At 46.3% G+C, this 11,815-nt stretch overlaps 2 protein-coding genes across 3 annotated transcripts in view; one reads left to right on the top strand and one right to left on the bottom strand.

Moving 5' to 3' along the window:
• LRRC41 (leucine rich repeat containing 41) overlaps positions 1-3,502 on the bottom strand; it is a 20,856-nt gene extending 17,354 nt beyond the window's left edge. The window contains exon 1 of the mRNA XM_012648956.1: positions 3,304-3,502. Within this exon, the coding sequence (XP_012504410.1) occupies positions 3,304-3,502 (199 nt within the window). The remainder of the gene's footprint in view (positions 1-3,303) is intronic.
• A 289-nt stretch (positions 3,503-3,791) lies between these two features.
• Positions 3,792-11,584, top strand: LOC105814072 (cytochrome b-c1 complex subunit 6, mitochondrial). 2 transcript variants are annotated; one of them, XM_012648954.1, is made up of 5 exons: positions 3,792-4,000; positions 7,544-7,570; positions 8,033-8,180; positions 8,284-8,445; positions 11,368-11,584. In XM_012648954.1, the coding sequence occupies exons 3-5, from the start codon at positions 8,118-8,120 to the stop codon at positions 11,398-11,400; spliced, it is 258 nt and encodes an 85-aa protein (XP_012504408.1). In that variant the 5' UTR covers positions 3,792-4,000; positions 7,544-7,570; positions 8,033-8,117; the 3' UTR covers positions 11,401-11,584. The 2 variants fall into 2 exon arrangements, with proteins under 2 accessions (XP_012504408.1, XP_012504407.1); XM_012648953.1 differs by lacking the exon at positions 8,033-8,180.
• Positions 11,585-11,815: the final 231 nt, after the last annotated feature.

Raw genomic sequence — 11,815 nt, 5'->3', positions numbered from 1 at the left:
TGAACCCAGGAGTTTGAGGTTGCTGTGAGCTAGGCTGACACCATGGCACTCTAGCCCAGGCAGCAGAGTGAGACTCTGTCTCAAAAAAAAAAAAAAAAATTTAAAATGGAGATAATAATACTACCTCACATTGTCATGAAGATTAAAGGAGATCATGCATGTAATCTGTTTAAAACAATGCCTGGCCATAATAAGCTCACTAAATGTTGTTGGCTATTATTATTTTTATCCTGTCAATAGCATCTCTGTCCTATCAAGAACAAGTCTAATATCTCAGAGTATACCAAAACTTCCATTCCAGGATCTCCTTTTATTTTTACTTGTGGACTAAGTGAATCTTGATATCCAAGCATCTAGTATAATTCTTAGTACATAGTAGGTACTCAGTGTACCTGCTGAATGAAAACTGTTAATTTCCTATGCAATTACACTAATGTAGGTGTCATCGTTATTCATGTGGACTACTGCAACAGCCTAACTGCTCTCCTTGACCTCAGTTTCTCTCTAGTCTGTCTTCATCCTGCTCTTGCTGATGACATTCCCCTCTTCAAAACCTTCAAAGGCTCTCTACTGCATTCAAGATAAAGTCCAGGGCCAAGCATGGCGGGTCACGCCTGTAATCCTAGCACTCTGGGAGGCTGAGGCAGGAGGATGGCTTGAGGTCAGGAGTTTGAGACCAGCCTGAGCAAGAGCAAGACCCCATCTCTATAAAAAAATAAATAAATAAACAAATAAAGTCCAAACTCCATATTCTGGCACGAAAGGTATAATATACCTTATTCTACTTAAGTTTCCTCATTGTACCCATTCCTGCTGCCTGTATTCACTCACCTACCCCTACTCGTTACACAAAGCAATGCTAGTCCACAACCTCCGGGAAGCTTTTCGTGGCTGTTAGCCCACACTGAGACCTTCCTCCAAAACAGCAGTGCTTAGTGGGCCTCTTACTTGGCCCTTCTTCTAAAAGGCCTTACTTGATTCACTTTTTCTGTGTGACTGTTTACCTGGTCTAGGCCCACAGGAGCTCTTTCTCCCCTGTCTCCTCTCAACCTGGCTTGGGGCTCAACCAGTAATAATGGTGGTAGTACGTACAGCAGTGATGGGGGAAGGGAGGAGGAAAAGGAGATTCAGTAAACTGTCGCTTGTTTGTTTTGGGGGGAAGACGCAATAAAGAAAGAAGTTCCTCCAGAGCCTTACCCCCTTTCCCTCCAATCTGCTCCCCTCTATTTAGCCATCCCCTCTCACAGCCACAGGAATTCTCATCTCCTATTACCCACAAACTCCTCTCTTCCTTTCTCCAGTCTTTTTAAGCCAGGCTCCTCCTTGCTTCCTTCTAGCCTATACCTTTAATGCCTCCTCTTCCCAACTTGTGGCCTCTACACCCGGTCGTCTCCCCTTCTAGCCAGGTTTAGCATCCCAGAAGATCCAGGCTGACACAGCCAAACCCTCTCTGCCTTCTTCCACATTCCCTGGGATTTCTCTGAGCCCCCTGCTCAGTTCCACTGAAACTTTTCTCCCATTCCCCAGGGGTCCGGCCTGACCCTTCTTTCCTGGCTGGCACAGGGCCTCCACAATCCCCACCCACAGGGCCTGAGGCCTTCCAGCAGTCTCTCCCCACCCCCTACTACAGGAAGGCACTTGGGCCTCCTCAGTATTGGTGCCCCGTTCCGACCACCAAGGGCCTCCACAGCTTTAGGGCTTATTCTGGAGGCCCAACTCCCCAAACTCCAAGGCCTTTTCACTATACCCACCCTCTCAGAGTGTAACCCCCCCATCCCCTCCTAGGCCTCAAGCCCTTACCCCTGACCTGACCGGGGCCCTCCTCCTGGCAAGGACACTACTGCCACCACCGCTGAGGCCTCCTCATGGAACGCCCCCCTCCCGCAAGGCCCAGGGCCTCCTCTCCTGCCACCCCCACCCCCAGGCCCTCCGGCCGGCCTGCGATGGCCTTACCCTGCCTTACCCTGCTTCGGCCCGGGCCTCTGGACCCCACCCCCCTCACACCGCCAGCCTGTCGGCCCAAGGCCTCCCTAGTCCCCTGGGCAGCCAAGCCTGCTTCGCAGAGCCTTCTCTTTCCCTTTTATCCTCCTCTTCCCCTCTTTTATTCTCCTCAGGTCGCGGGCCCAAGTTTCCCTCATCGGCTGCCAGGCCGTGGCCAGTGGTGCCCACCCCACAGCCTGGCCTCCCCGTGGCAGCAGGCCTCCTCTCCTCCGTTACCGGCCCGGACTCCCGGGCCCGCCAGCCCAACTGGTCAGTTCGCCCTTCCCGGCGGCTCGTCCCTGTGCCCCCGGCCGCCCACCTTCGCTGTTCAGCCTGGACACTCTCCACCGAGGGCCCGACACTTCGGTCCCGGCCGCCCTCAGGCCTGGGGCCTCCGTTCACTCCCATTCCGACTAAGGCCTCTTGGCAGCGACGCGCCCCCCTCCCATTCCAGCCAGTCGGTCCGGGATCCCCGGGCCGTCGCCCCGCCTGGGGCCTCCTTGGCCCTTCCCGCCTATCCGTCATTCGAGCCCTCCCTCGTTTGCTAAGGCGCTCCGGGTCCTCATCTACTTGCTCTCAGGCCCTTCTCGCCGCTTGAGCCCATCCGAGTGGCCTCCGGCGCTCCCTGCCCTGCCGGTCGGTCAGTCGCTCAATCAGTTTGGCACCCGAGGCCTCGGTCGTCAGTTCGCTCCCGTCAGCCCTGGGCCGTCTGAAAGGCCGCGGTGCCCCGAGCCTTTCGGCCTCTCCCCCAGCCCCATTCCCTTGCACTCCAATCCGCTGTCCTGCCCCCGCCCATCGGCTTGGCCTCCCGAGTCTCGGTACCTCTGGTGTGTCAGGACAGATACCCAAGGCCCCCGGCCGTCGGTCAGGTTAGGTGGCCCCGGGCCTGGCCTCCTTGCCTTAGGCCGGGCCTCCCAACCTCGGCCCCTGCCCCCGGGCAGGTGGGCCATCCCTGCCCACCGGTTCGGCATCCGAGACTCCTCAGCCCGGCCCAGCCGAGTGTCAGTTCGGAGCCCACAGCTCCAGCACGCCAGTCCAGCTTCTGCCGCCCGAGCCCTGTCTGCTTTGCCTCAGACCCGGCCTCCTGGCCTCGCCCCCCGCGCCCCTCAGCCAGGCCGCGGTGCGGGTCCACCTGCCCATTTGGTCTCCGTCTTTACTGCCCAGCCCTGTCAGTCACGGAATTCATGCTCTGACCTAACGATCTGGCTTCCAGTGCCCCAGGCAGGGCCTTGCCCCGGGCCTCTCGGCCTCGCCCCCCGCGCCCCCCGGCCGCCGGGCCGCCGCCGCTCGTTGCCAGAGGTAGCCCCTCACCCCGCGACTTACCCCACACCCCGCTCTCCAGAACCCCCATATGGGCGCTCACCGCCCGCCCGCACAGCTCGAACAGGGCGGGGGGAGCGTTGGGGCCCGAGGCCGAGCTCTTCGCTGGCGCCGCCTCCCGGGACGTGGCCTCCATGGTCGTTGCCGCCGCTACCTCACAGAACCAGCAACTCCGGGCGCGCCAGGCCTCGGGCGCCGCCATCTTGGGGAGGTGCGCGAGCCTGAAAGTGGCGTCCTCGGACCGCCATCTTGAAAAGGTCAGCAGTTAGGACGGCTCCATAAGCGATATGGGTAAGAATGTGAACTACTCTAAAGAAATGTCAAATAAATTAGTACATTTCCCAAGTCTCTCAGGAGATACTGTTTTAACTATACTCTTAGATCGATATATTTGGGTCTGGTGTGACTAAGAGGATGTTTCTTAGCAAAGCCTCCTCAGGTGCAAATACCAGCTACCCCTAACCCCTGCCCGAGGCTAGTAGTATATGCCAATCTGAGCGTGTGTTCGCGACTACGATTGAGTATGCCGCACTTCCGGCCAGGTCGCCGGATATCCGCTGAGTGACCCTTACGAGTCCTTCTTGATCCTGAAGTGAATTAGGTGCCGCTGTTGTTGCTCGTGTTGAATCCAGAACCGTAGCTGGACATGGGTCTGGAGGACGAACAAAAGATGCTGACCGGATCCGGAGATCCCAAGGAGGTAAGGCAAGGTGATCGACTCGACCCTCTTTCCTAAGGCTCAGCACCCAGCCCGCCCAACGTGCCTGGAGCCCTCCTAGCCCTGGTTTCCCCTCTTGGATTTGGAGGGTCAGGAGAGCTGGTTCCCTCGACCCTTCCCCAGAATTCGTCGAGTGACTTTGGGCAAGTTGTCTTTCTCTGGGCTTTGGCTTCCCCATTCTGTAAATGTGGTGAAGGTTTAACGAGAGCAAAAATTCCGTATCGACTAAACTCTTGTAAAATTATTTTCAGTCATTCAGGTGTTCTGAGGCCCTGGTTTGACAGGCTTGGGGAGCAAATAGACCAACTTTACCCTAGCTCAGATCAGAAATCCCTACCACATCTTTGGAGGGTCAGGAGATCTGGCCTTACTAGAGTTCTGTGAAAAAGTGGTTTCTTTTGAGGGCGGAGAGAGGTTTATTGGGGACAATGTAGGAATGTGTACTACAATTCTGTGATGAAAGAAGGAGCGCTTTCCCAGAATAAGAGTGCCTGTATAATAAGCATTTGTTGACTACTTGCTATTCCAAGTGCTTTCTATGTACTAATTCATTTAATGTACATAATATTTCTATGAGGTATTAGGTACTATTATTATTGCATTTTTAATAGATGAGCAAACAAACATGGATGTTAAATATCTCGTCTTAAGGACATAGCTAAGAAATTGGCGCTTGGGTTGAATCCAAGCAGCCTGGTTCTAGAGCCAGGACTCTTTACCCACAGTGCTTTACAAAAGCTACTAGCTTTTTGTTTCCAGTTTCATTTCCTGTCTGTTCATTTGTTCTCTGGTCACTTCAAGGTAACCATTCTGGGCTTATGGATTCAGAATAGTTGTTAACTCACTTATCCCTTAATTTTTCCTAGTCTTATTTCAGAAGGAAGCGGAGCCAGCCTCATAAAATTCAGGCAGGCCCACCACAGCAGTAGATGAGAAAAAGAAAGTAAATAAGCAGTCAATTTTAAAATTAAGAAAATGGGGGTCTTTTATGAAGAACCCATAATTCTAGAGGATTAAATATTTTTATTTAGTATGACCTTGGTTTTTCTCATTGACTAGAATTTTTACATGCAGCAGTCCATATTCAGACTTATATTTGGATTTGTTTTTCTAAAACGTGCCATATTTTTTTTTTTTTTTTTTGAGACAGAGTCTCACTCTGTTGCCGGGGCTAGAGTGCCGTGGCGTCAGCCTAGCTCACAGCAACCTCAAACTCCTGGGCTCAAGCGATCCTCCTGCCTCAGCCTCCCGAGTAGCTGGGACTGCAGACATGCGCCACCATGCCCGGCTAATTTTTTTCTATGTATTTTTAGTTGTCCAATTAATTTCTTTCTATTTTTAGTAGAGACGGGGTCTCGCTCTTGCTCAGGCTGGTTTCGAACTCCTGAGCTCAAACAATCCACCCGCCTGGGCCTCCCAGAGAGCTAGGATTACAGGCGTGAGCCACCGCGCCCGGCCTAAAACGTGCCATATTTTTGACACAAAATTATCAGTGTTGTAGCATTGCTAAAAGGGAAATGATATAAAGATCTTGCTTCTAGTATACTAATTTCTGGTTTCTGACTCGGGCAGAATGTAATTTTAGTTTTTTGGGAAAACTTATTCAGTATAATTTTTTTAAAAAGAGCAAGATTAAGAAACCTTGTTTAGGCCAGGCGCGGTGGCTCACGCCTGTAATCCCAGCACTCTTGGGAGGCCGAGGCGGGAGGATTGCTTGAGCTCAGGAGTGCAAGACCCCATCTCTACTATAAATAGAAAGAAATTAGCCCTAAAAATAGAAAAAATTAGCCTGGCACGGTGGCACGTGCCTGTAGTCCCAGCTACTCAGGAGGCTGAGGCAGGAGGATCGCTTGAGCCCAGGAGTGTGAGGTGGCTGTGAGCTAGGCTGACGCCACAGCACTCTAGCCCGGGCAACAGAGTGAGACTCTGTCTCAAAAAAAAAAGAAACCTTATTTAATGAAAAACTAGAATTTACATCCTAAATAGAATCTTAATGTTTAGGAGAAACCTTTGCCAATTGTGAGAATAAATAGCCTGGGTTACAGTTGAACCTGCCCTACTCCTCATCCCCAGCCTATGTGAGCTTTGGTCTCTTCCCTGAATGGCATGGTAGAGAATGAAACAGATTGTATTGGGATTTTGAACTCCTTCTTTTATTTATGTATCTACCTTTTCTTTCCTTTCCCCCAAAGTGGACACTTGCATGCACAGGCAGACAAACACCTTATTTCTGACAGGCATTGAGACACTGATCAGACTCTGCTATGCCCAGGATTTAGGCCTATGCTGATGCATGGGGAATTTTTTACAGTGCTCGCATTGGAAGAAAGGAAACTAAGTTTGAGATTATGCACTTGAATCAGAAGTAAATAGGTAGGTCCTGTGTTTCCAAGCTCGTGGGTGGAGTTGTGTAGACCTTTGGTGTGCTTATATTAATGGTTAGTTTTAGGGTTCTGAGAGTTCAGCAAGCCAAAAAACAGTGACGATACCATCTTCAGTCAAGCTCTGGCTAGAGAAGAGTTTAGGTTTGTCCATTTTCATATTCCAAATTCAAGTTCAGAGTCTAGAAAAAAAATGGCTTTCCTCCTTACTTGATTTGAGATGTAAGAACTAAACTTAGTTATTAATATTTCTAGCACTACTAGAACTTACCAGAATAGAGAACAAAATACTTTAAGTTATGTAGGTCCCATATGAACATCTAACAACTTGAATCTATATCAGAAAATGTCTAATTACTGTTTCTTATCTCTAAACTGGGATTACTTCTTTAAGAAACTAATGTGATGAAATCATAACACATAAGAAGGTGCTTTATAAACTGTAGAGTGTTAAGCATACTTAGGTTCCTGCTAATGAAAGTAATACGGTGTCTCTGTCTTGAATTCAAATGTACCTCGGATTTGTTTTAGTCAGGTACGGTAATGTGACAGACATGAAGACAACTGCTTTTGAAAAAAGAGTTTATTACTTATAGTTCCCAAGAGAAGGGGGCATACCACACAATGCAGGGCTACACAGGGAAGTGTCAGAGGTGGTCAGGAGGCAGAAGAAGTGAGTGGGGTAGAAAGCATGGCACAGAGCCTTGGTTTCTGTGGGAAGAAATGGATGAGGCAGGGTAGGCAAGCTTAATTAAATTTAGGATTGGATAGTTTGAATCATTTCATTGGGCTCTAGGCTCTAGGGCTGGTCCCTAGTTGTCCTGTATTTGACCTGGTGGTGATTTAGACAAAGGGAAATATGAGCTTGGTGTATAAGACTCAGATAAAAGAGGTGGTTGGCTACAAGGGTTTTGGATTGATTGGGTTGCATATGAGAGGTGTGCTACCAGGCAAGTTGTTTGCTATCTAAAACTTAGCTGGGAGGGCAGGATTAACAAGGCCCCTAAGATGTCAAAATGTCCTAAAACACAGAAAATAACATGATCAATACAATGTTTATCATCAATAATTACATCGTCAATATTATTGGGAATAACCATGCCATAAAATTGCTGCTGACATTAATTTTGTTTTCCTTTTGTAGGAGGAAGAGGAAGAGGAGGAATTAGTGGTAAGAGCTGTCTCAGGTTTGGAACTATCTCAGTAAAAGCAGGAAGTTTGAGCATCATGAAACTGAAGGCATTTGAAGGACACCTTGGAGAGAATGGGGGTGGAATAAGCTTTAATACGTTCCATGTGATGGAGTATTTGGGGGTATGGTCTGGGAATCTGTGTCTGTTCTTTGTTTGGGGCTTCTTCAGTTGTGATGTGAGGGAGCAGACAGCATCTTGAGGGCCTGGCACTCAGTCATCTGCTATTTATGGTTTGATAAAGAAGGAACCTTTCTTAGATGGTCCTTCTCTGTGTTAGCACTGCCTTTCTAGCTGGGCAGCTGGGGTGCATAGGCCTGGTTCTCAGACAAGGAGAATTGAAATTTTAGACATGCCATATCCCAAAATGCTGTGTTAACAAGTAAGGCCTCCTATAGGTCTACTTTGTTTGGCCAGGTTTCCTTTACCACCTTGTTTTTCAGATAGGACTGAGGCTTTCAGTGCATACTGGCAACCTTGGAAGGCAGGAATGTGAAACTTTTCCCTACTACTTAGCATCAGAATTGAATGGGAGACCCCATTCTGCCATGTCTGGCGGCAGTGTGGCTCTGCCAGCTGGCCTTCTGCACGGTAATTCAGAGGCAGCACCTTGGTTTGGTGGTTGTATTAATCAAAGCATATGTATTTGGTGGGTCTCCCCTAAAATAACCATTTTGTTCTGTTTCTCCATCAGGATCCCCTGACAACAGTGAGAGAACAATGCGAGCAGCTGGAGAAATGTGTAAAGGCCCGGGAGCGGCTAGAGCTCTGTGATGAGCGTGTCTCCTCCCGATCACATACAGAAGAGGATTGCACAGAGGAGCTCTTTGACTTCTTGCATGCAAGGGACCACTGCGTAAGTCAGTCTGAAGTCAGGAAGGGGAAAGCTTACGGTGGCCAGGGAAGACATGGTGCTGACAACCTTTTCATGCTAGGGGCAGGCCCATCAATGAGTATTTACTGTGGACTCAACATATGTCAGGTATAGTGCCGAGCATTTTACATAAATAATCTTACCTAATCCTTATGACTTCCACTGGAGATAGGTATCATTATCCCCATTTTACAGATAGAAACTAAGGCTCATAGAAGAAAAATGAACAAACGTCCCAACTTACATTGCTAAACAGCGGGGAAGCTGGATTTTGTACTCTTAAGTAACAGACTTTTCTTTAAAATAATTTATATCCTCTAATGTGTCTTATACATAGTAGTTGGTACAGAAAGTTGTTTCTTTTTTTTTTAAAGTATACTTGTGCTTGACTCATATAATACAGAGAGGTATTATATAAATTACATGTAGGCAGAATTTGATATGGTTGCTTCTGTTAAAACAGACTGGGTGGCCAATAAAAATATAGCCATTAGGGAAATACAAATCAAATGTACCATGAGATTACACTTTATACCCACTAGGATGGTGATAATCAATAAAACAGATAACAAATCTTGGATGGGATATGGAAAAATTGGAAATCTCATACACTGCTGGTGGGAATGTAAGTTGGTATGGCCACTGTGGAGAACAGCCTGACAATTCTTCAGAGGATTAAACACAGAGTTAACATATGACCCAGCAGTTCCACTCCTAGGTGTTCACCCAAGAGAAATGAAAACATGTCCGTACAAAAACTTGTACACAAATGTTCATAGAAGCATTATTCATAATATCCAAAAAGTGGAAACCCAGATGTCTATCAGTTGATAAATGGATAAATAAAATGCAGTATATCCATAAAATGGTATATTAGCAATAAAGAAAAATTAAGTACTTTTTTGTTTGTTTTATTTGTTTTTGAGACAGGGTTTTCCTCTGTTGTCTGGGCTAGACAACAGTGGTGTCATCATAGCTCATTGCAACCTCCAATTCCTGGGCTCCTGCCTCAGTGTCCTGGGTAGCTGGGACTACAGGTGCATGTTGGCTAACTTTTTTATTTTTTGTGGAAATGGGGTCTTGGTATGTTGTGGAGGCTGCTCTCAAACTCCTGGGCTCAAGCGATCCTCCCACCTTGGCCTCCCAAAGTGCTGGGATTCCAGGTATGAGCCTGGCCAAAAATCAAGTACTTTTCTCAAACAAAGTAAACATAGAGGACTCATGCCTATAATCCTAGCACTTTGAGAGGCTGAGGTGGGAAAATCACTTAAGCCCAGGAATGCAAGACCCCATCTCTACAAAAAATTAAAAAATTAGCTAGGCATGGTCCCAGTTACTTGGGAGGCTGAGGCAGGAGGATTGCTTAAACTCAGGAGTTTGAGGTTGCAGTGAGCTATGATGATGCCACTGCACTCTAGCCTGGGTAACAGAGTGAGGACCCCCCCCCAAAAAAATTAAACATAGAATTACCATGTGATCTAACAATTCCACTTCTGGGTATATGCCCAAAAGAATTGAGGGTAGAGACTCAAACAGATATTTGTACATCTATGTTAATAGTAGCATTATTTACAATATCCAAAAGGTAGAAACAACCCAAGTATCCATTGGTGGATGAATGGATAAATAAAATGTGCTATATACATGCAATCGGGTATTATTCGACCTTAAAAGTAAAGGAAACTGACACATGCTGCAACACTGGTGAACCTTTTGGACATTATGCTAAGTGAAATAATCCAGTCACAAAGGACAAATATATCATTCTACCCATATGGGGTACCTAGAGTAGTCACATTCATAGAGACAGTAGAATGGTGGTAGCCAGATTTGGAGAGGGGAAATGGAGAATTATTGTTTAGTGGGTACAGAGTTTCAGTTTAGGAACATGAAAAAGTTCCTAAGATTGATGGTTTTAGAACAATGTGAATATACTTAATGCCAGAGAAATGTACAGCTAAAAATGATTAAGTTATGTGTATTTTACCACAATTTTTTAAAAAATGAAGTGCTAAACTTGCCATAACATGCATAAACCTTGCAAACATTATGCTACATGCTAAGGGAAAGAAGCTAGTCACAAAGTCACACATATCATATGATACCATTTATACAAAATACCTAAAATAGGCACATGATCTGTTCCTTTATTACATGCCCTCTTGGCGATTTTTCTCCTCCCACTTTGCAGTCATTCAACAAATATTTAAATATATTTATAAACCAAACACTGGGTTAGAATCTGGGAGTGGCACAGACATGGTCCCTTCCTTCACTGAATTTATGAGCCAGCATAAGAGACAGAAGCAGAACAATTACTAAACTGTGGTAAGACCCTCAGGTGTAACCTCATCAAGGTGGCATTCACTGAACTTCCCTATTTAAAGCCACTAAGGTTTACCCTCCCCCTATTTTATTTTCCTCATAGCATTTACCACTATCAGAAGTTACCTTATTTGTTTATATTTCCCTTATTACTCTGTAAGTTCTATAAGTGACAGAGATATTGTTTACAGCTATAACTCACTCAGCACTTACAACAGTAGCTGGCATATAGTAGGTGTTCTATAAGTACCTGTTGAATTAATATGTAATATTAACGTCACTGTGATGGGAGGTATACATTTCTGCAGAAGACAGAGGAGAGACAGATTTGTGTAGGAGTAGTGGCTTGTTTATAGGAGGCTTGGAGGAAATGACATGTAAACTTAAGATCTAAAGGAAGAATAAAGATGAACAAAAGTTGAGTTCCAGATAGAAGAGAGTTCACTAGGGCTCAAGTGTGGTGTGGGTGTGTGAGGAGTGGTGAGAAAAGAGGCAGTACTGTTTCAGGTCATGAAGGACCTTGTAAGCTATGAAATTAAAGCTGCCAGTTGATGATATCCTTTTCTTTTCCCCACCTAGGTGGCCCACAAACTCTTCAACAGCTTGAAATGAATGTGCAGACTCATTCACCTCAGCCTTCATCACCTGGGCATCAGGATACTTCCTTATGGTTTTGAATATGCCATTTGTTTTTAATTTGTGTAAAAGTTCATATGAACCTCATGGATTTTGGCTTAGGCAAGTAGCTTCTATGTAATTAGCAGTGATTCCATCTTAATAAAATTTTGGGAACTGCTTCCTGTCTTTTTTTAAAATTCGGAATTTTTTTTAATCTGAAAATTTCAAGCACATATGAGAACAGATGGAATAATAATCAACCCCCATTTACCCATCACCTAGCAAGTACATATGTCTTAATGATAAGGACTTTATCTTTATTTTATTTATTTATTTTTTTGAGGCAGGGTCTTGCTCTTTTGCCTGGGCTAGAGTGCCGTGGCGTCATTCTAGCTCACAGCAACCTCAA

The sequence above is a fragment of the Propithecus coquereli genome, unplaced genomic scaffold, assembly GCF_000956105.1.
Source record: "Propithecus coquereli isolate 6110/MARCELLA unplaced genomic scaffold, Pcoq_1.0 Scaffold299, whole genome shotgun sequence".
NCBI lineage: Eukaryota > Metazoa > Chordata > Mammalia > Primates > Indriidae > Propithecus > Propithecus coquereli.
Note: the sequence above shows the minus strand (reverse complement) of the source record. Positions and strands in the feature narration are given on the sequence as shown.